Source organism: Cryptotermes secundus, unplaced genomic scaffold (genome assembly GCF_002891405.2).
Source record: "Cryptotermes secundus unplaced genomic scaffold, Csec_1.0 scaffold174, whole genome shotgun sequence".
NCBI classification, from domain to species: domain Eukaryota; kingdom Metazoa; phylum Arthropoda; class Insecta; order Blattodea; family Kalotermitidae; genus Cryptotermes; species Cryptotermes secundus.
The window spans coordinates 1,239,483-1,263,385 of record NW_019734351.1 but is presented as its reverse complement, the minus strand read 5'-3'; the positions used below and the strand labels follow the sequence as shown (position 1 = coordinate 1,263,385).

The following is a 23,903-nucleotide window of genomic DNA, read 5'->3' as shown; positions in this document are numbered from 1 at the left end:
GTCGAAATGTGTTCAGTGTTTCTGTTGATTCAGTTAAAGGACTACGCGACGTTTTCGTGAATAATAGGTTTTGTTTATTACTTGGATGTCTCAAGTAAATCCAGAGCTTTCGCGTTTAGATGTTGCTAGTGTTTTCCTTTAGTTATCGTTGCCCCCCTGTAGCTGTGAGTTCGTTAGCTACATCTAGAATTCCGTTGTAACATATGAACAGTATAATGTAGGTTATGTTTGTTCTACACATAACTGTTTCATATTAGAGCAACATTCCAGCATATGTATATTCGTTTCTGTGGTATTAAAAATGAAGCTAGTAAGTAGTCTCAATTGCAAGTAATATTGGTATCTGGTGCTACGCAATTAGAGATACAGGAATGTATTAACCCTCCATGTACCAGTCAGTGGGGGTGAGCCGAGATAGCGCAGTCGATATAGCTGGCTGGACGACCGAGGGGTTAGAGTTCGGGTCCCAGTGTGGTGAAGAATGTTCACTTCTCCATATCGTCNTGGATGTCTCAAGTAAATCCAGAGCTTTCGCGTTTAGATGTTGCTAGTGTTTTCCTTTAGTTATCGTTGCCCCCCTGTAGCTGTGAGTTCGTTAGCTACATCTAGAATTCCGTTGTAACATATGAACAGTATAATGTAGGTTATGTTTGTTCTACACATAACTGTTTCATATTAGAGCAACATTCCAGCATATGTATATTCGTTTCTGTGGTATTAAAAATGAAGCTAGTAAGTAGTCTCAATTGCAAGTAATATTGGTATCTGGTGCTACGCAATTAGAGATACAAGAATGTATTAACCCTCCACGTACTAGTCAGTGGGGGTGAGCCGAGATAGCGCAGTCGATGTAGCTGGCTGGACGACCGAGGGGTTAGAGTTCGGGTCCCAGTGGGGTGAAGAATGTTCACTTCTCCATATCGTCCAGAGCGCCTCTGGGGTCCACCCAGTTTCCTATAAAATGGGTACCGTGGGGCCGGGGCGTGAAGCTGACAACTCACCAACTAGTGCCGAGGTCAAGGAAATGTGGATGTATACATCCGGTCCCCCATACGCCTTCATGGTGTATTGCTTAATTAGTTAAGCACAGGGACAGCGTTACTAGTTGGGGGGGGGGCTGCTGTCAGACGGAGAAATAACTGCCCAGAATTAACGAATAGCAGACAGCATTTTTCAATCTCAGGGCGAATGAGAAAGAAAGCCGGAGAAAATAAAAAATAAACACTGAAAACTGGTATAAGAGTGAATCATTAGGAGGAAATTGATGGAAGTAAGGAGAGTAGTGGAATTGACCACGGTCAGAGTGAATGGGAAGAAGTGCAGAATACTAACAGTCTCTCAGATCTTTTCATTTATGCTTGCGATCGCTGAACAATGGAGACTGAAAATCAGGAACATCAATTGATTGTTTACTTCTGTTGCTTTATGCTGCCAGAGACCTGCCTCTCCCCTACACTCTTAAGTGAATCCAGGTTTTATTTACTGTATAAAATTGAAGGTTGTAGTTTGGGTGCCCCCAACTAAACTGAACTGAACCTAATGAGAATGGAAGCAATGTTGGATTAAAAACTGTAATGGGCTGTGCACTTATGGGAACCCAGATACAGTGTAAGTTCAGGATTTTCTTGGCAATAAATGTTCATATTGTGGTCATCTGGATTGTGACACTTTATGGTGTTGTAGGTGGATACCAGGAATTTGGTTTAACATCTTTCCACCATTTTCATGATTGAGGTTAGTAGACTAAGGATATGATGAGTTTAGGCAGGTTACAAGGAAGATAGACACTCAGATCCTTGTCTTTGTCAATTGGAACAGTAAATGCAAAGTGTGAGAAAAAAGGGCCCTTATAAGAGACCACAACATTATTTTTACTGGAGTGATATGGAATATGAGAAAATGTGGCTCTTACTAGGGACAACAATGCTACTATTACAAAAGGGAGATTGAATTGTGATAAAAGACAGCCCTCTTCATGGTCCTTTTTTTAATCCCAAGTAGAGGAGTGTCACTATTTTATTCTTTGAGAGAATATTTCTCTTCCCAAAGTCCAGAGTGGTCTGTTAGGGTATCAGAAAACTGAATCTTGACATCTTTCTTGTGATAGTTCTCCTAAGATTGAATTTTTTTTTACCTTTTGGGGAATGTTGTCAGATGATTCTTTCAATATTTCCACTTTCATCTATGTTTTTTTTTGTGTCTTATGAACTCCTGTTATTGAAATTTCTGATTCTGTTTTAAAATCTTCTTTTCTTGTATTGTCAAAAAGAAAAGTATGTACATTTTTGTTTCCTTTCAGTACTGTCTGAGCAGTGACCCAAACAGACCATGCTATGTTCTTCGTTTCAAAGAAATAACACTAATGTTAGACTGTGGTTTATCAACACAAACAGTGCTCAACTTCTTGCCTTTACCATTAGTTCCCAGTGCAAGACTAAACAATTTGCCTGGATGGATGCCACGTGATGTTTCTGACCCACAGCTGGAAGGTGTAAGTTTAGCTTATAAATCTACCTGAGATTACAGTTTGTATGGTAATGTGTACTCATCACTGTAGAAAGGGATAAGAGAATCATAAAGAAACATGAAGGCAGTTAAAGTAGTTGATGCAGAAACATGTGAAGTTAACTTACCTAACATGTTAATTGAAAACTGCATGAAGTTATGTTAAATAAGCTAAGCTAACCTAAAACCAACCTGAAATTTATAAAAAAATACGCTGGTAAATGGTGATGTTTGTCCATTAATGGAATTGTTGAATAAAGCTGGTAAATGTGGTTCCTGATACAGAAGGCANTGTTAATTGAAAACTGCATGAAGTTATGTTAAATAAGCTAAGCTAAAACCAACCTGAAGTTTATAAAAAAAATACGCTGGTAAATGGTGATGTTTGTCCATTAATGGCATTGTTGAATAAAGCTGGTAAATGTGGTTCCTGATACAGAAGGCTTACTGAAACAGAAGTAGGAAGGCTATGCGTGGATGAGTAATTGATCTTACAAGTCTGCCAAAATAAATCATTCAAATGGGAAGTTCAGTGGAAACAAAATGTACAGGCTTGCAAGATCTTGGATAGCTTAGTCAGCAGAGCAGCTTGTTATAGGGTGAATAATTGTTAAAATTTCCAAGAGGCCTCCCCCCCCCTTTTGGTCAGCCATAGTGCCTATCCATCCACCTATGAATCAATCAATCGATCAATTTATTTTTTCCAAGAATCCATATTTGGTGATACAACCTCCAGATAGAGAACAAGTCATTAACTACATATTAATATAACATACATATCGTACATGAGTCAACTGTATTATAAAACTTAACTACCTACAGATTTCATACACACACACATCAGTCATACAGTACATCATCCCACTTGCAACAATTCGATAACCGAAAGAAATCCTACATCCAAAAATTTTTTATAGATTAAGTGAGGACAAGGTATTTGTCATAACATAAAACCATAACACACTCACTTAAGAATTAAAGGGACAGTAATCCAGTAATACTAGGCAGTCTTTCCCCAGGTATGAAGCAACCAGAGCAGGAAACTAACCACACAGTACCAGTGAGTACCAGGGTTACGAATACATGAAGCTTTATCACCATTTTACCCGTATATCTTCATGGCATAATTCTTTGTCAATTGTACAATTTTGCTCTCTATTTATCATTTCTGATTATGAGTTGAAGTTATGTCCTGATTTTATGTTTGCTCAAGATATAATATGACTTATCCTTGCTCTCAGGAACTTAAAGAATGTTGTGGTCGAGTTTTTGTGGACTCTGCTCCAGAGTTTTTCCCACCTCAGCCAAAAATAATTGACTTCTCAGAAGTAGATGTCATCTTGATATCCAACTACCTGTGTATGCTAGCTCTGCCCTTCATTACAGAAGGAACAGGGTTTGCAGGTGTGGTTTATGCCACAGAACCCACTCTTCAGATTGGAAGGTCAGTTAAATGCCGTTGTCAGAAACAGCCAGTGATCATTTACAGACTAGGCAATGAGGGTATGATTTCTGGCAAGGGGGGAAGTGATTTTTCTCTTTGCTGTCACCCCCAAACTACCTATGAAACCCATCTAGCCTCCAATCAATCTCTCAAATCAACTGCTATGAGATTCCCTTAAAACATGTATCCCATTTCTTAATATATCATCGTTTTCATTAATCAAGTGTGATTATTAAATTATAGACATAGCAGTAAGTGGAGTGAAGGCATTATAAGTAAATGTTTAGATTTGTATGAATTCTAATGCATACTCCCCACCTCTTGCATGAACACAGATTTATTCACTATATAAATCATTTGAATGCATGTAGAATTTAAAAGTGCATATTTTAACATGTTTCCAGCTGGTGGATGAACCATGTAGCATTGTTTTGGGATTATTATGTTTGTCTTATTTACACAACCTTCATTTAATGTTCAGATAACTGCATGTTTCAGCCACACACAGCCATCATCAGGTACATATGTATGCTTGAAGAGGGTGCACTGTGTTCTTTTGTTGAGTGAAGCATTAAGAAAACAGTAATTGAAGTAAATAATAAAAAAATTGAAGTTGATAGGTAAAATTAAAGTTATCACTTGGAGGTTGAAGAAATTGGTGCACCTCATTCTATGTAGGTCTTAAGTGGCAGTTGTGTTGCTTTTTTCTATTGTACTTTTTATGCATTAAATTTATAACGGTGTGTTATATTTTGATACTGTTCCAATAAGGAACTATGGTAATATATGTACATAGTATTTATGGTAGGTGGATGAAGATTGCCAATGTTTATTATCATGTTGAGTTTTTCATAGTTTTCTTTTTTTTTATATGCCCTGCTGTCTGGTGTAGAGTTTCAACTATTTTATTTTGAATGTATATGCAAGTGTTATTCATGTGTACATTATTCATGCTGGTCAGATAGATGCAGTATTTCTCTCAGCTGTTTCAGTTTTTCCCTTTTTTATTTTTATGACATCCATTGTGTTTGTTATGGTTCCACATGTATGTTCTGTGTTTAATATATGATTTGAATATCCAGAGTTGCTGTTATTTGTATTTCTTGGATGTGCTCTTTGTCTCTAGTGTGCCCTGTCTATCTGATGTATCTGAATGGAAAATCAGTCTTCTCATGAGATATGTATCCCAATCTTATTGTACTGGTCTCTTTTGGATTTTGAATGGTTTCATGTTGCACTTTATATGCAAAAGGCATTTGTTTGTCTTGGAACAGTTTTGTACTTTTCCTACTATTTCATGGTATGTTACAGTGGCCCATTTTGTTTTTGTCTCTTTCTTGGGTAAGGAAAGTTTTTTTTTTGGGGTGGGGGGTGACAACTTGTATTTCCTTATATTGGTTATTGTTTTCTATGTCATTAATGGATTTTTTCTTCTAATTTTGCTTTTTTGGATATTGGATATATATGTAGTCTATTTTTAGGTACTTAATGCTTAGTAGTTTATAGTCACAAGGATGATAGGAGTTGTGATAGATTGTAATGTCTATTTATGTGAGTTCACAATATAGTGAAAAGTTTAGTTTGTTATTTTCTCAGCGTGTTGTGATGTCTAGGAAGTGAATTCAATTTTGTGATTCCTTTTCTGTTGTAAATTCTATGGTAAGTTGTAATACATTGAATTCAGATAGGGTTCTCTGTTTGTTTTGTTTGGTCATATGTGATAAGGATGTCATCAGCATATAGAAAATATCCTGGTAGTCAGTTCCTACACATCACAGTACACTTTGAAAATTACATATGAAACTGTGTTGCTGATTGCCTTGTGTGGCCAAAACATATTATGACATGTTGCGCTATGCAGGACACCCCTGCCCCCGCCAGCGGTGATGTAACACCATCAGATCGCTGTCATTACTAAGGTAGCAGGCAAAGCGGCCTCCGTAGTCTAGAGGTAACGTTCCCACCTCATGACTCATAGTACACAGGTTCAAATACCCGGCGGAGGTCGTCGAATTTTAAGGGCAGAAAAATTTGGGGAACAAGTCCTCCGGGAAGGACTTTAAGCCGTGGGTCCCGTGTCGTAGCTTTACGGCACGTAAAAGAACCTCATACCTCCAAAGGAGGTCGCTGAGCCAAAATTGCGGACGTTTGCCACCCAACAGCAGTCACTAATACCTCCGGTAGATGGGGGAAGCATTATAGATACTTCTCAGCCAGTAGAGCTGGTCTCGCTGGCTGGGCGGGACTGATGATAAGCACCAATACCGGTAGGATATAGAGACTGGTAGAAATCATAGAGGGAAGCACAATGGACCACTACAGGTCTAAGTGCATGGGGAAACCCACCCTCTCTAATAACTAACTAACTAAGGTAGCAGGCAAGTCAACACTCCTTCGCCTACCCCGCCAGCGGTGACGTAACATGGTAACAAGGGATGCCGCCGTTGCTACTCAGCAGTAAACAACTCCCGACAGCATTGCTAGGCTGTTGGCAAACACAGCATCAGACAACAGTGGTGCCTATTACGTAGCTGTTTTGTGTGTTGTCCATAACGGGGCTAAATAAGGAGCAGCGAAGGCTATTCAAGTCAGTTACGAGTTGGCCAGGGAAGAGTATTCAGTCAAGTAATTGTAATACTGCAGATAGCAGTAGTTGTCAGATTGTAAACTGTGTGATTGTATGAGCAAGTGTGGAATAAAATTTGATATTTTAAATATATCTAGAGACCAAACAGGATTCATTCCCAGAATGAAATTTTTAATTTTTATGTCTATAAAATAAAATTAGAAGCCTGGGAAATGGATAAATGTGTGCTATATTTTTATTACCTTGATTTGACAGTTTTGAATAACCATCCATTTAAGTCAACTGTAATCCCATCAATCTATCATTGTAACTTTAACAGACTTTTCTTGGAAGAGCTGGTCCAGCACATAGAGCAGACACCAAAAGCCACACTAGCAAGCCATTGGAAGGAGCATCTCCATGTGTTGCCATCACCATTGTGTGACAGTCAGAAGCCACGCAGCTGGAGGCATATCTACAACATGCGTGCTGTCAACAGTAGTCTTGCCAGGATCCAGGCATGCAGACTTTATATATAATTAGCTCTTCAGCTTTCCTTTCTCACAAATTCCAAACCCTTACTGCAGCATTTGTAACTGTTGTCATGTGTTAGTGACTAGACATGGGGTTTGGATTGAATATTGAATTTATCTAATGCCCATGAACTACAAATGATTATAATACTCTCGCTCCTCTACAGACTCTACAGATCACTACAGCAGACACTGTCTTCTCAGTCTGTTATATCTTCACTAGTTGTTGCTTGGTAGTGGCTTCTAACAGTGGAGATTTCTCTGCTTCCATGCTCATGAGCAACCACCAATTGTGACTGCTCACCCACAACTAACTGCTAAGTGCCAGTCACTAACTGACTAGCCTCTTGTCCTCATTATATGGCCTCGGCTTGTACCACATAGAAAACACCACTTTCTGCACTTCTGTTGTTGCATGCATATCCGTTGCTGTGAGAGCATGTATACCAGGCCATTTCCTAACAGTGGCTACCTCTTCTGGCTCCGCTATTCTACCTTTCAGGTTTCATGTCACATTATATAGCATGAAATATCACATTCAACACAAGAATTTGGAAAAATGTCAAGAATTTGGTGGCAAAAGAATTTTCTCTAGTGAATCAATTTTATTGACTAACTCCATGGAGTTGAGTCCTTGAGAAGCCACCAGTTCCTCAGCCACTCAGGAATTTCCCAACATATTATGGGACCCAAAGGTTCATGACTGTGTTGAGTGGCCCATCTTGAGCCAGATCAGTCCAATCCATACCACCTCATCCTGTTTCTCAGATCCATTTTAATATTGTCCTCCCATCTACATGTAGGTCGCCCTAGTGGCTTCTTTCCTTATGGATTTCCTCTGCACCTCCATGCATGCTACATTCCATGCCCATCCCATCCTCCTTGACTTGATCATTCTAATTATACTTGGCAAAGAGTACAAATTATGAAGCTCCTCATGCAGTTTCTTCAAACTTCCTATCACTTCATCCCTGTTAGTCCAAATAATCTCCGCAGCACCCTGTTCTCAAATACTCTCAGTCTGTGTTCCTCCCTTAATGTCAGAAACCAAGTTTCACACCCATACAAAAATGCAGGCAAACTTATAGTTTTGCATACTCCAATTCATACATGTCTAGACAGACCACTTTTACTGGTATAATAATTTATAGCACAAGACTTTTTTTTTTTTTGCAGTGCACTAAAGTGTGTTACTGTGTTTACTGGAATGCAAGATGACTGCAGTAAGTAACATATCTGCACAGAAAAAGAAATGTTCTGAATTAATTTCATACTGTTATTACAAGCAAACATGTTAGACATGTGTGACATAACATTCACTGAGTTAATTTCCTTTATGTAGTCTCTAACCGTTACTTAGTTCTGTCATTGTCACTGTGTTCACTATTCATATCATCTGTCTCAGCTTCATTGTGTTTATAATTCCTATCTCCTATCTCCTATCTCACTGCTGACACTCTGGTGTTCACTGTGAACATTCCCATCCCCATCCTCAACCTCCTTTTCACCCATTTCATTAGATATACCACTTTTTAAATCCTTTGACTATTATTTCTGGATTTCTGGAGAGATTTCCTTCTATGAACTTGATCTACTAGCAGAGTTGTTCTGCACTAGGCTTCGTTATTTTCCTGATTGGTGTCACAACACTGTTCCCTGCCAAGGGTCATTCAGAATACAACTGTTTAAAATAATCCTTAAAAGGCCTGTTTGCTACACTTAGAACTTGTAGTTTGTGAGGCCATTCTACCAGGTTTTACCTCAAGGTCAGTATTCATTGAATGGATCACCGATCTGACTTCCAGTGGTTAGTGACCTTTAAATACGAGGGGGGACCCAAAAATAACCAGAACCGACCTGTTGCACGCACATGCTTTGTAGTTACGAGTTGTGCTGCTAGGTGGTGTTAGCTGGGGGTCTCCCGCGACTGTTAGTGAGCTGGCGTCAGTCTGAGTTAAGTGGTTTGTCTGTGGTGCTCTGTTGTGTGCGTTCCTGTTTCAACCCTTTGGCGATTAGTGAGATGGCCGACCAGAAGGAACANTCCTTCTGGTCGGCCATCTCACTAATCGCCAAAGGGTTGAAACAGGAACGCACACAACAGAGCACCACAGACAAACCACTTAACTCAGACTGACGCCAGCTCACTAACAGTTGTGGGAGACCCCCAGCTAACACCACCTAGCAGCACAACTCGTAACTACAAAGTATGCGCGCGCAACAGGTCGGTTCCGGTTATTTTGGGGTCCCCCTTCGTATATCCAGGACAAACATTCTCTCATTGTCTTATAATATTTGTGGTTCTTTCAGACAACTAGTAACCACTCCCTCATCACTTCATTAGTCATCCATGTTGTAGTTTGACATGTTATTTTTAGTCCCATAGGCATTTGTGCCATAGACATAGTTTTCAATTTAACCATTTTGTTTTACTCTCTTTTTCATAATAGTTACATAGATATTACTTATGGTTATATAAGGATACTGTCACATGTTAGTGACTGGACAGTGAGTTTGGATTGGTAATTGGTTTAATTGAACACATATAAATTTAACTACAAGTAATTATAATGCTTTCTGACTATGGCACTTGCTAAGTCTTCTCAGTTTGCTGTGTCTTCACCATTTGGTGCTTGGCAGCAGATCCCAGCAACGGATTACCCTCTGCTATCACTCAATATCACTGGCTGTCTGCTGCTGGTCTGTCTTCTTATATAGCCTTGGCACACACATTATAGAGAACACTGTTTCTAGCAGTGTCTTTGGTTGTTGTGACCACTGCCTAGCATTGGGCCTGGCATTGTTAAAGTGTTTACTGACTGTTCATTGATGTCATGTTACAGTATTTCTCCTGAGCAAATGTTTTGGACCTGTCATATATGCTTAGGACAAAATGTAGGGACAACATCTCCCTTTCAATAGTAATAACAGGCCATATAGGTCAAATATTGCATGTGGTGGTAGCAGCTGCAGAAGCTGTTGAAAGGCAAGAGAAAAGCTTACATTGAGGAACATCAGAAAAGTATTCAGCATAAAAATAATGAATTTAAGAAACAGTGAAAAATAGTTCAGGCTGTTGTAACACGATTCATTAGCATGAAGTGGCAATAACTGGAAGTCAGTGTTTGCTGTGCCCTTCTTCATATCTTCAATAAAATCAGTTGAAACATGTACTGTTAACCTTTATTTTTCAGATGGTTGGTTATAATGAGAAACTTGATGTCTATGGAGCTGTGGGTGTGATGCCAGTCAGTTCTGGATACTGTCTTGGCTCTAGCAACTGGGTCATTTCCTCTCACTATGAGAAGGTCACATATGTTAGTGGCTCCTCCACACTGACAACCCACCCACGACCCATGGATCAGACGGCTCTGAAGAATGCCAATGTGTTAATTCTCACTGGTCTGACACAGACTCCAACTGCGAATCCTGACTCCATGCTGGGGGAATTGTGCATGACTGTGGCTACAACACTGAGGTGTGGTGGTAGTGTCCTCATTCCTTGCTACCCATCAGGGGTTGTGTATGACTTATTTGAGTGCCTCTCCAGCCACCTTGATAACTCTGGAATGGCAACAATACCCATGTTTTTCATATCACCTGTGGCAGATACATCACTAGCATACTCAAACATTTTGGCCGAATGGTTGTCAACAGCAAAGCAGAACAAAGTCTACTTACCTGAAGAACCATTCCCTCATGCTTTTCTGGTTCGAAATGGTCGTTTGAAGCATTTTAAACACATCTATACAGAAGGTTTCAGCACTGACTATCGTCAGCCATGTGTAGTTTTCTGTGGGCACCCAAGTCTCAGGTTTGGAGATGCTGTTCACTTTGTGGAATTGTGGGGATCCAGTGCTCTGAACACTATTGTTTTCACAGGTAAGATATCACCTACACACACTCGTTATTCTATGATTATGTCTTAGATCAATCATCGGATGAAATTCAAGGTAAATTACCTGGAATAACTCCACATTCTTGAAATAAATACACAACTGATAACTCTGATGTTTACTGATAATGAAACATTCATTCCTAATATTCATAACTTCATATATTTCACACTGTAAGGCTGTGCCATAGCTCAAGCGGTTAGTCGCTGGCTTCCCACTGCAGCGGCCTGGGTTCAATCCCGGGTCTGTTCAAGTGGGATTTGTGGTGGACAAAGTGGCACTGGGGCAGGTACAATAGGCCAGTCAGTGGCTGCCATGCCAAGTGGACCCAGTTGGACTCCACCCCCCACTAAGTGATTTCTTTTTTCACACTGTAATGTGAACATATTCAGTAGTATATTGTAATGTTTCTCATTATTTGGAACACGTACTGTCTTACTGATCATAGCCTTGTATGATTTGCACTTAGCAGGACCCAGACTAAAACCGCCCTCTGTAGGCTTTGCAGCTACAGTTTTAAACATGTTAAAATATTGAGAATGTTTGGATGTCTGCATAAACAGTGTGACCTTTCGTGTCTTTGGAAAAGTCTATAAGAAAGTGGTGTTTAGATGTGTTGAGAGGTGCTTACAGTCCAGGTGACCACTTTGCTGCTCACCCAACTCCCACAACAATATATTTCATATTCCACCAGAATTACATAACATTTTCATTAAGATGTTACGTAATTCTGGTGGAATATGAAATACATTGTTGTGGGAGTTGGGTGAGCAGCAAAGTGGTCACCTGGTCTGTAAGCACCTCTCAACACATCTAAACACCACTTTCTTATAGACTTTTCCAAAGACACGAAAGGTCACACTGTTTATGCAGACATCCAAACATTCTCAATATTGTAACATGTTTAAAACTGTAGCTGCAAAGCCTACAGAGGGCGGTTTTAGTCTGGGTCCTGCTATACGTAGGCTTCTGACAGTTTTATTTCTGCTTATAATTTAATTTTATAGTTCTTTTTCAGTATTATTTCGTACGTAATTGCAATAAATAATGTGGTCTATTTTATATCCACTGGGTCAGTCTTAATTCTGTCTTAAGAAAAATTTCAGACAGATTCAGCATGCCACTCAGCATTAAAAACTTAAGTAAAGTACAAACTTTGAGACATTGCACATAGACTCTTATTGTACTGGATGTTTCAGACATTGTGTTCTCACATATTCTGTTGGCCAAAGTATTCTACATAATCATATACTGCACACATTAGCTAAGGACTAGTTAGAATTCCTCCAGTTAATATCTGCTCTTATATCATGACCTCTGATAAATTTCAAGCAGGAGGTAAGACATGTTCTGAGACCCATAGACCAATATATTCATTTTGGAACAAGGAAGATTGACTCAGAAGTGGAAGGAGTGTATTATTGTACCTCTTTACAAGAAATGTGATAAAACTGACTATAGTAATTATCAAGACAACTCAAACGAAACTGGCCAATTGACCTGATTTGAATTACTGAGGATTCGTCGCTGGATGCCTCCTCATCATGTCATCTAAACACCCATAACATTAGCTTATAGAATGTATATTCTGATTGCTGATTAAACAAAAAAAAAATGCAAAATATTATTCAGTATTCTTCCTTCAAGGTTAACTTCGTATGTATACAAAATTATTGGAGATCATCAAGTGTGGGTTTCATTGGAACAGATCAACTACTGATCAGGTGGTGGGTGTTTTTTTGTTTTTGCACATGCAGGAGAAGAAGTGGAAGTACAATGGGATGGTACATATGGTACATCAGCTATTTACAACTTCAAGAGAGCCTATGTTACAGTTAGGAAGGATTTATTGTACAGTATTATTATGAAGTTTAGTATACTATGTCAGATGTGTTTAAATGAAACCTACAGCAAAGTCCATATAGATCAACAATGGTTTGACACATTTCCCATTCAGAATGGTCTAAAACAAGGCAATGCTTTATATCCATTGCTTTTCAACTTTGCTTAGAATGTGCCATTAGGAAAGTCCAAGAAAACCTGGACACAGCAGCATCAGGTGTATGCTGATGATGTAAACCTGCTGAGAGATAACACAAATGCCATGCAGGAAAACACAAAAGCTCCAATTGACAGTAGTAAGGATGCTAGTCTACAAGTTAACACAGAGAAAACGAAGAATATGTTGATACCTCATCATCAGAATGCAGAACAAAATCATAACATAAATATAGCTAATAGATCCTTTGAAAATGAAGCAAGTTCAGGTATTTGGGAACAATGCTGACAAATCAGAATTGGTTTCATGAAGCATTGAAGAGCATATTAAATCTTGGGAATGCTTGCTACCATTCAGTTTGGAATATTTTATCTTCTCACCTGCTACTGCAAAATGCAAAGATTAAAGCATACAAAATTATAACTTTGCTTGTACGTAGTTTTGTATAAGTGTGAAACTTGATTGATTTGGTGGAAGAAGATGCAAAGAAGTTAATGGGCGTAAGGAACTGGAAGAGAGCAGCGCAGGATAGAGAGGAATGGAGGGGCTTGATAAGGGAGGCCAAGGCCCGACATCGGGCTGTTGCGCCATAGAAGAAGAAGAAGTGAAACTTGATCTCTCACATTATGGGAAGAGCATAGTCTGAAGGCACATGAGAGTAGGTTGCTGAGGAAAGTATTTGAACGAAAGAAGGATGAAATAACAGGAATCTGGAGAAAATTGCATTTGAGCAGTTCCATAATTTGTAGATCTCATCAATCAAATCAGGCAGGGTGAGATGGATAGACCATGTAGCACACATGGAGGTCAAGAGAAGTGCATAGAAGGTTTTGGTAGGGAAACTCTGAAAGAAAGAGTCTACTGTGAAGACCTAGACATAGATTGGAGGGTAATATTAATATAGATCTTAAAGAAATGTGATGTGAGATTGTGGACTGAATGTCTTTCATTATAAAATAAGGAAAGAAAGTTAATAATATGTTGCTCATGTACAGTGAAAATATGTGGCGACCTTATCCACCATTATTACTGTTATTGTCCCATACAACTTGGATTTCTGTCTCAGTATCCAAGTTTAATTGCTTACACACTTCTCCTTTATGACCTATATCATCTAGCTATTAATGATTAAAGTTGTTATCCGTAGAAGCAGCTGCTTCTTACTAAGGTGAATGACTCATATTTCTGCATTCTTTACAGCAAACATACAAAGCATAAATCCATCCAATTTATTTCAGAGCCAGATTTTCCATACCTGGAAGCGCTGGCCCCATTCCAACCTCTTGCAATGAAGGCAGTTCACTGTCCCATTGACACCAGCCTCAATTTCACACAGGCTAACAAACTGATAAGGGATCTCAGGCCTGGCACACTGGTTCTACCTGAATCATACACCCTACCACCTGTGACAGCACCTCATCGAATTGATTTGGTAGTAGAAACAGACCGACCTATCATATCATTCAAACGAGATGAGGTTCTCACACTCCCTCTCAAGAGAAGGCAAGGAAGGGTTGAACTGAGTCCAGAGTTGGCTGAGTTCCTCCTCCCCAGTGAAGTGCGGACTGGAGTTTCACTGTCAACACTGACTGGGGGCCTTCAGGTCAAGGATAACAAGCACATCCTCAAGGTATTTGTAGTTTGTAAAAGTGTTGTTATATTATGCTGCTGTATCTATAGAGATAAATGCAGGCATACCCCAATTTATGAGGTAGTTTTATTCATTGGAAATACTAGGCGAAGCAAATCCACATGCCTTAGAAAGTTTTTCCTTCTGAAAGGGCTGTGTCTTTGGATTTTGCAATGATAAACACTTGGTGAGTTTCATTTTTGAAACAAAAAAATTAACTTACCATAACATAAAAAAGGCATTTCATTACATTACATTATAAAATATTGTTTGCTTCCCAGAATATTGGTACTCACGAAAATATTGGTGAAGCTTACTTAATAACCATAAATTAAGGAAATTGAATGGTTTATGGAGGTTAAATAGAGGAAACAGAGGGAGGAGGGAAGACTACCAACAAGGTGATGCTGATCAGCAGCTGTAATCTCTGAGGTTGAGGGAAGCGAACTTAGAAGTCATAATATTTAAATTCATGCACTGAATATAAGGCATATGAATAAACTGTAGAGATACCAACTGATGTTAGATAGTGAGCACTTCTATGCAAATGCATCCACAAGGAGGTCATGATGACTGACTGTCAAAGTTAGAATGAGCCAGAGAGTGTGGAGTAAACTGTTTATACATATAAATACATGATATAAATATGAAATGCCTTCAAGAATGAAGACCACATGTATACACAAAAAACATACTGAAGGTGCATATATCAGGGTACAAATATAACTAAAATTGTAGCTATTAAAAACAACAAAGTATTTGAACAAGTTACATATCTAGGATGCAGTTTGCATTATATAGAAGAAGATGGTAAGTAAAGTAAAAAGTAAAGGTATCCCTGTAACAGGCCATGGAGGCCCATAGGTTTGTGAGATGTTGAGGTTCCCACATTTTCTAGACATTCGGATCATAGATGGCAGTAAGGTTGTCAGCCTTGCGTGCGGCCACTCTTTACCCCCAAGAACATTCCAAGAACATTCCTGTTACTCATTTCTTTTAGAGTCTGAATCGACCCCAGGGCCATAGTGTGGCTGGAAGGATTAGGTAAATTAAAAAAATCCAATGACCTCATCGGCATTCAATCCCGTGACCTTCCAGCTTGTAGCATAGTGCCTTAACCAACTATGCTACTGCGTGGTAGGAATATAATATCTGCCAGTTACGTCAAAATTCCAGGTATTATAAACCAGTTTTAAAATTACCATTAGTCTGGAGGACACCCAAGAATTAAAATTTATAAACCACTGCTAGACCTACATTATTGTATGGCACTGATGACTGATGAGAGAAGATTAAGCAAAAATATTATCGAAGATCTCCGAAGGTTCTTCACTGATCACTTCGAAATCCAGCAGTCGTTTCAATAGTAACGCTAGAACAGCGTATACTTCCATCGAAATGCAATAACAGTGGCCCGTTGCTAGCATTTCCTAAGCAACAGATGAAACTAACTCTTTGATAATGTATTCCCTATCCCGTCCGAGCGCTTCGAAATTTTGACTCAACGTTGCATTCGCAGCAGTCGTTTCAATTGTAACGCTAGAACAGTTAGCGTATACTTCCATGGAAACGCAATAACAGTGGCCTGTTGCTAGCATTTTTTCCTTCATCAGTGCCATCGATCTGCTTTAGTTCATTCAAATAATGCCTCGCAGAAGATCAAACTTGGGTCGTCATACTCGCGGAGAGGAAGCAATGCGTCGAGTAATTGCAAATCAAACTGGGGAAGAACGGGCAGACTGAGCCACAGCAAGGCGTGGCCGGGCACAGCTAGTTGATTATAAAACTGTTAAATATTGGAACAAGCTTGATACATCCAGCCCTTGATTTCAAGAATAAAACGATGGAAAGAGGAGAAGAACTGAAACATGTCAGTGTACATTGTGTAGTCAAGATAAGCTGAGGAATGAAGTCTTTAAAACAACGCTCGACTAAGAAACTTGGTGCAGCAGTAAATATCTGAAGACTTGTATTCAGGAAGTATCCAGCAGGCTCTTGGCCAGGTAACCAGTTACCTTGCCTAAGATTTTTGTTTAACTTTGTCTTTCAAAGCGAATGCCAGGATCACTTTGAAACAGACCATGACCACCACTTCCATAATCTTTACCTACTTACCATTCATGATCATTCTACTGCCTGAATTGAAAACTGCTGAAACCGCTTCGTTACATAGGTTTAAAATCAATCACACAATCAAGAAGGAAAAGCAGCCTGAAATTTACAAGAAATATTATTGCAGTGTGCAGATATGACTGTTCATCAGTTCTTGTTGGCTGGAAATCTAACCTCTCTTGTGCAAGGTGACAGATTCAAATGTATTAGACACTTTAATGTTACTGCAAGAGGACAAACATGTATACCAACAAGTGCACATATTTCTAAACATGTCCTTTCTCTTCTGCACATATCATTGATTTTGATGTCAGTTATTTTATATATGTGTATATTTATTGCAAAGCTGATTGCTATAGAGAGATCACATTGCACAAAGTCATAGTCATTTTCCCTTGTAGTCTCCTACATTATTTACTATACTGAAAAATATTTAAAATAAAAGTTGTCAGTCTTATTCAGATCTGTATTTTATATAATATGAGTATGTATGTGCATGCAAGAAATCATAAAGTTTTGTTTAATCTTCACATATGTAGGGCAGTCAAAAAGTTCTGGGAATTCCCCTGCAGGCGGAGAACGAGCAATAAGATAGCGCGCACACTGTTGTGGTGGGAAGCTCAGCATGTCTGCTCACAACCGCAACAGGTCTGGACAGGTTTCAGTGTGCAGTGTCATTACTGTTCCATTTGGATTAGACATGAGTGTTGGTCATTTGGCACAATGTCGCTGTTTCAACAGCGTGCAAACATCAAGTTCATGTGCAAATTGGGAAAATCTGCTTCAGAGATGTTATCAGCCCTGCAGTAAGGTTACGGTGATACTGCACTAAAGAAATCCACAGTTTATGACTGGTTTTCCTGGTTTAAGAATGGGCAGGAGGCGTTAGAGGATGACCAGCGCAGCGGGAGACCTTCGACATCCAGAACCGAAGAAATGATTGGAAAAATATGACAACTGATTTGATGTGATCGATGAATGACCATCACGGAGTTGAAGCAAGAAGTTGGTACTGTTACTGGCCATTTCTACGTGCAAGTTTTGTAGAGGTCACACAATGCGGTTCGGAGGAAGTGGCGTGACAAGTGGCAGGGACAGTGGTTTCTGCATCACGATAACGCACCGAGCCACACATCGCTTGTTGTACAGCAATTCGTCGCTGAGAAAAACATTCCTGTCTTCACTCAACCACCGTACTCTCCGGATCTCGCTCCAAGTGACCTTTGGGTGTTCCCTACTCTGAAAATGGGCATCAAGTGGACACATTTTGCAACCATGGAGGACATCAAATCGAATGTGACGGCTGAGCTCCGGAAGATTCCTAAAGAAGCCTTCCACCACTGCTTTCAACAATGGCGGGATTGATGGAGCAAGTGTGTATGCATGCAAGGGTCCTACTTTGAAGGTGATTAGGTAAACAATGCCGTATGTCCTACCATTAGAGTGCTATACCATCATTCCAGGAACTTTTTGACTGACCCTCATAAGATACAGGTTATATTGCACCATTATGTATCATAAGTACTTTACTTGACAGCTTTCAAAGTTGTTTTCATGAAAATTCACTAAATAGTTTGGGAAATTAAACATATGGTCAAGTGGATAGAAAGATAATCTGTCTCCTGCAAGCATTCCTTTTTTGCAAAAAGTGTAAAAATGTGAACTTACATGTTGGATCAACTTCAAGTGCCAGTATATGAGATTACTTTCACTCTTACTTGAATATCAAACAAGAACTGTTGATATTGTTTTGGTACAGGTTTTAGAAGTCGGAGAACCAAAAGCTGTTAGCACAGTGGGTAAGAAGCGAATTCGTCTTGTGGAAGATATTTTGAACAAGAAACCAAGTAATTACACGTGGGGATCACTCGATATTGATGAATTCATCCAGAAGATTACCCAGGAAGGGATCACTGATGCCAAGGTGGAGCAGGTTGCCAGTGGCTACATCATTCATCTGGTATACTTTGTTATCTTGTGGGTTATTTATTTATAGTGATGGCTGCAAGGAAGTCAGAAAAAGGCTTCCTTGTCTGAATGCGATGATATAAAGAGAATTTGTGGAGAGAAAAGAATATACCATACTTCCTTGAATGTAAAATTCCCTTTTCTTTCACACATTCAGATGCATCATGCATTTGATGATGTCAAAAAATTATATTGTATGACTAAAGCACAAGAAAAAATCTTCATGCCCATGACACTAGTCATAGAATGGTAAACACAAAAATAATGGTAGAGGAGATTTGAAAAGTATTCCTATGGATTTTCATTCTTAAAAATTTCATAACTTATGATAGTATACAAAACACCTGATTGGGGCTTGGAGGATGAAAGTACCAAGTAGTTTAAATATTAACTAATACTGTTTGTTTAAGCTCTTGGATAATTGCTTCAACCATGTTCACACATTTTATTAGTTTTATCTTTGCTCTTTTTGGAAAATGTGTGCCACTCTCTTTACAATAGACAAACCAACCAAATCTATGGAGATGAACCCTTCTTGAGAAGCCACCAGTTGTGTAGCTACTCAAGGATTTCCCAACATTTTATGGAACACAGTTTCATTACCATGTTCACAAGAACCCTCCACTGGTCCCTGTCCTGAACCAGATCAATCCAGTCCATTCTGCCCAATTCTGTCTTTCTAAGATACATTCTAATTTTATCTAACCACCTATGTCTTGGTATTCCTAGTGAAGAATGCCATCTTTCTGGATGTGACGCCGTGTACATCTTGTATGAACTGACATTTTGGAGGAATGTATTGCCTCCATCTTTGGAGTAGAAAAATCCATGAGCAGGTGGCTGCTGGTTCCTTGCTCACGGGTTTTTGTACCCTGAAGATGGAGGCGATACATTCCTCCGAAACATAAGTTCACATAAGATCTACATGGCACCACATCACAGAAAACGGCATTCTTCATAGTCACCGCCGTGAAAACCTCAAATCTTTCCTTCTGGCTTTTCAACCAAAATTGTGTATGCATTCCTCTTCTCCCCATTCATGCTACATGCTCTATCCATCCCTTCGTCTTTGACTTGATCATTCTAATTATACTTGGAGAAGAGTACAAGTGATAAAGCTCCTCATTATGCAGTTTTTTTCCAACATCCTGTCACCTCATCCCTCTTCAGTCCAAATATTCTCAGCACACTATTCTCAAACACCCTCAGTCTATGTTCGGCCTTAATATCAGAGACAAAGTTTCATGCCCATACAGAACCACAGGCAAAATTATAGTTTTGTATGTTCTAATTTTTACATTTTTAGACACAAGATGAAAATACAGAAGGTTCTGGATTGAATGGCGGCAAGCATTACCCGAATTCAGTCTCCTGTCTTTACAGTAGAAATGACAACAATCCTAATGCATCATACCACCGCTTTTATTGTTGAAAAACACTTTTGGGTTACATGGATTGAATTTCTTTGTTGGTGGTCAGATTATATTTTGTAGAAACATTTCTGTTCTTTTTTCAGTGGCTTCATACAATCAGGGGCTTGTAGAAACAAAATTTTACCCTTTCACAGTCATGTACAAAATGCTTATTAGGATATTGTTCATTTGAAAATGAAAACAGCATGTTTAGTTACATTTGATGCTAGAGAGTAAGCTTGTGTTTGAACCTGTTTGTGCCTGCTTGTTCACGTACACCATAACTACATCCATGGTAGCAAATCAATCAGAATTGAGTCCATATTCATATGATATCTCTGACTGGGAATGACCTCGTAAATAAGATTCTGAAACACTGACATAAAGTTCCAAGACTGAGCTTTTAATGTACAGTGCTGCCATGCTGCTGCAAATTTCCCTCTTAAATCCACCTGATTTGCCAAGAAATTGTGATATTTGAAGCATCATTAATTGGAGACCATGTAGCATAAAGCCCTTTTAAGTTTGAACAGGGAATTGTTAAGAGGAATATTTATGAAGTATACCTAACCACATCAACTTTAAAAGTTTTCAAGGACAGCTGCATTCTCTAAGATACTAAAGTTGATAGAATAACAGTGTGCACTAAGTGATCCTGTTATGTAGAGAGAATGATTTTGTCAAAGGTTGTCTATACTTCATCAGAAATACCTGACCTCTTCTTCTCTTCAACTGGCAACAAAGCATCTTAATAGTCATTACCTAGTTCACCACGAAACACATGAAATAAATGTCTTTCAGTTACCACTTATCTGGCTATAACTATCGATGGTTACATCTACACATGGCAAAATGGAAGGAAAAACATACATCACCGCAAAAATATACCAGTCTATACAACACATGCTGCTCATAAATTATATTTCGGATTTTAAAATTAAATTATGAAAATTAGGAAAACATGTAAAAACAAGTTATGACAGTGTACAAAAGTATAGCAATTTCTCCAGTAATTTTAGTGCACCTGGTGATGGCCAAATAGGCTGAAACATGTTGTGCAATAGACAAGTTAAATAAAAATATTGTAACGTGGATGGCCCAACAGGAAGTAGGCATCACGTGAACTCTGCATTTCCACGAGTGACATCATGTACTCCCACTCCTCCCATCATTACGCAAGGCTCGTTAAACACTTCTCCCCGCTAGGCCATGATGTCATGCAACAGGCAAGTCCGTGCAGCAACTATTGTCAGCCTACAACAAGGCAAGGATAGGACCTTGTGGAGGGGTCAGCCCCCTCCAAAATGGAAAAAGAAACTGCAAGCAGAGGAGGAACCGGTAATGTAGAAACACCGGCCTTCCCAGCATGAATGAGTACCTGAGGAGTGAACGTGATACAACAGATCGACGAACGCTGGACCATGGAATTACTTGGGACGAACAATCTTAAGAAGGGAGCGGATGTAACAGCTGGAGAATAGTCGCTGCAAAAGGAGTAGCCAAACCAAAAGAAGATGCAGCAAGCACAGCCTTGAAAGAAAAGGAACAGAGATGTACCGTTAGGCTGTTCGGGATAAACAACCTTTAGAAGGGAGCAGTGTAACGTGGATGGCACAACAGAAAGTAGGGGTCACGTGAACTCTGTGTTTCCATGAGTGACGTCATGTACCCCCATTCCTTACGCAACGCTCGATAAACACCCCTCCCCACTATACTGTGATGTCACGCAACAGGTGAGTCCATGCAGCAACTATTGCTAGGCAATGCATAGGTAGAAACACCTGACAACAATACCTGAAATCTGTTGCCAAGCAGCAGTGTGTTCTCTATGTTGTCTCTGTTGAGCCTAGATAGGGAGCAGTGAACACTATTCAGGAGTAGTGTGAGTGAGGATTGAGCCAGTTACTAGTATCCAGTATGAATTGAAGTCCAGCAGCTACGAGTTGAGTTGTATTGAGTGCATGGAAGTGACTCCATCAGGAGAAGTAATTGTGATACTGCAGATGGCAGTAATTATGTAAATGTAAGAGCAAGTGTGGAATAAATTCACTACATCCAAGACAGAGTGAAGTTATTTGTCGCATGTCACACACCCAACACATGACAATATACAACTTGAAACAGTTGAGGGTTCTAAAATTTTAAAACTTGTAGTGTGAGATGTACATGAGACGGCAGTAAACACATGAATAAATAGTAGACACTGTGCAACAGGATGCTACAATACAGCATAGTGGTTGAGTGGTTGTACATGTGTGGAAGTGAAGGGAAAACATTTGAATACCTTGGAAAGGTATAACATTTATAAAATCAGTAAAGACAACCTACATGTGAATGACACATATATCAACACAGACCCCCAGTCATGTTATGAAAGTGGGATTAGGCAGTTGCATATACGTACTACACATTTTTAGCTAATAGAGACACCTGATGATGGCCATATACAGCTGAAATTTGTAGTGAGGAGAGGGAGATAATAAATGGGTTGCACTGTGGAAGGAAGTATATAGTGTGTGACTGAAGAGTATATATGTATATGTGTATTTTCATATGTTAAGAGTGACTCTTGACGGGGTTTTCGGTTGGAGATTTGATATATTGACCACTTTACCACACAACTCGTGACTACATGTAATTCTAGCGCCATCACTCATTTGCACACTTTACCAATTACTACAGCACATACTAAGTCTTCAGCCTGCTTTCACTGGTTTTCCCATAACAGATCTTAACAGTGGAGATTATTTAACTATGCTGACCATGTCGTCTCTTCACAGATTCCCGTACAATTCTGAATTCTTGCTTCAGTTGTCCTCCTTATCACCTTGACTGTAAGCTACTCAGGAAGAATAGCCTTAAGGAGGGAGCATTGTGTCATGTTTGCTGAAGGCAAGAACTATGAAGCCAGCAGAGACAGCTGTTACTGAGTAATGGCTTCGCAAACAAGCATGTTTCCATGGCAGCAATTGCATACAGCCATAATTTGAAGCAGTGTTTTCTATGCAGTCCATGCCGAGATGTTATAAGCAGGACAAGTCTAGAGACATTTGTAATGTAACCCTGACTGACAGTCAGAGTCAGTCAGTTAGTTGAGAGTTGCTGTAGCTGAGGCCAGGTACAGTTTGGGAACCCAGGCGAATGGGAACATCAGCCATTGGAAGCCATTACTAGAAGACTGGTGAAGTCACAGCAGGCTGAGAAGACTTAAGTCTGTGCTTTAGTGAGCTGAAAGTTGTGAATTAGTGTCACAGTTATAATTACTTGTAATCACGGATCTGTGAGCGTTCAGTACATCCAATTACCAATCCAAACCCTGCCTGTAGTCACTCAACTGCCACGACACAAGTGACTTCTGAAATGGCCCTTCTGTGTCCCGGTATAAAATAGACAGAAGTGAATTGACAGGTTTGATCTTTGATTAGACCATGCTTCCTCTGCTTCCAGCAAAATGAAGACACACTGATTCAGGTGGAAGACTCGTCAACACATATTTTCTGTGAGGGTGACGAGCAACTCCGTCTTCGACTGCGTAACATTCTCCTCCAGTGCCTCAACAAGTTCTAATATGTGCAGAAATTAAATGTATTTTTATTTTATACAAATAAATTATTATTTTTGCTGTTATCATTATTGATATTTCTACTAGTGTGTTTCTTCTTGTAATATAGTATTCACTGCTTTTTTTTGTATTGTCCTGCAAGCATTATAAGCCTTTATGTCACTTTTTTATCCCAGTGGTCGTTTACTCTACATCTGCGTATTTCAACATTTCTGGAAGGGAGAGTTGTAAAATGAGTTTCTTACTTTTGCAACATCTGTCTGTCTGTCCACATGTAAC

The 23,903-nt window shown here is 39.4% G+C and overlaps 1 protein-coding gene across 5 annotated transcripts; it reads left to right on the top strand.

The window, feature by feature from the left end:
- Positions 1-6: 6 nt before the first annotated feature.
- On the top strand, positions 7-23,701 carry LOC111868784 (integrator complex subunit 9). Of its 5 annotated transcripts, none has more exons than XM_023859755.2 (8): positions 7-310; positions 2,300-2,491; positions 3,747-3,949; positions 6,856-7,033; positions 10,240-10,927; positions 14,179-14,570; positions 18,442-18,642; positions 23,510-23,701. In XM_023859755.2, exons 1-8 carry the CDS (start codon positions 302-304, stop codon positions 23,627-23,629), a joined length of 1,983 nt encoding a protein of 660 aa, XP_023715523.1. In that variant the 5' UTR covers positions 7-301; the 3' UTR covers positions 23,630-23,701. The 5 variants fall into 5 exon arrangements, with proteins under 5 accessions (XP_023715523.1, XP_023715519.1, XP_023715521.1 ...); XM_023859751.1 differs by lacking the exon at positions 7-310 and adding an exon at positions 516-732; XM_023859753.2 differs by lacking the exon at positions 7-310 and adding an exon at positions 1,124-1,608.
- The last annotated feature ends 202 nt before the right edge of the window (positions 23,702-23,903 follow it).

Excerpts from the sequence above, each read along its gene's own strand:
- LOC111868784 (XM_023859755.2), top strand. Across the intron at positions 2,492-3,746 it reads CTGACCCACAGCTGGAAGGT|GAACTTAAAGAATGTTGTGG; the intron begins GTAAGTTTAGCT and ends CCTTGCTCTCAG. Across the intron at positions 10,928-14,178 it reads GAACACTATTGTTTTCACAG|AGCCAGATTTTCCATACCTG; the intron begins GTAAGATATCAC and ends AATTTATTTCAG.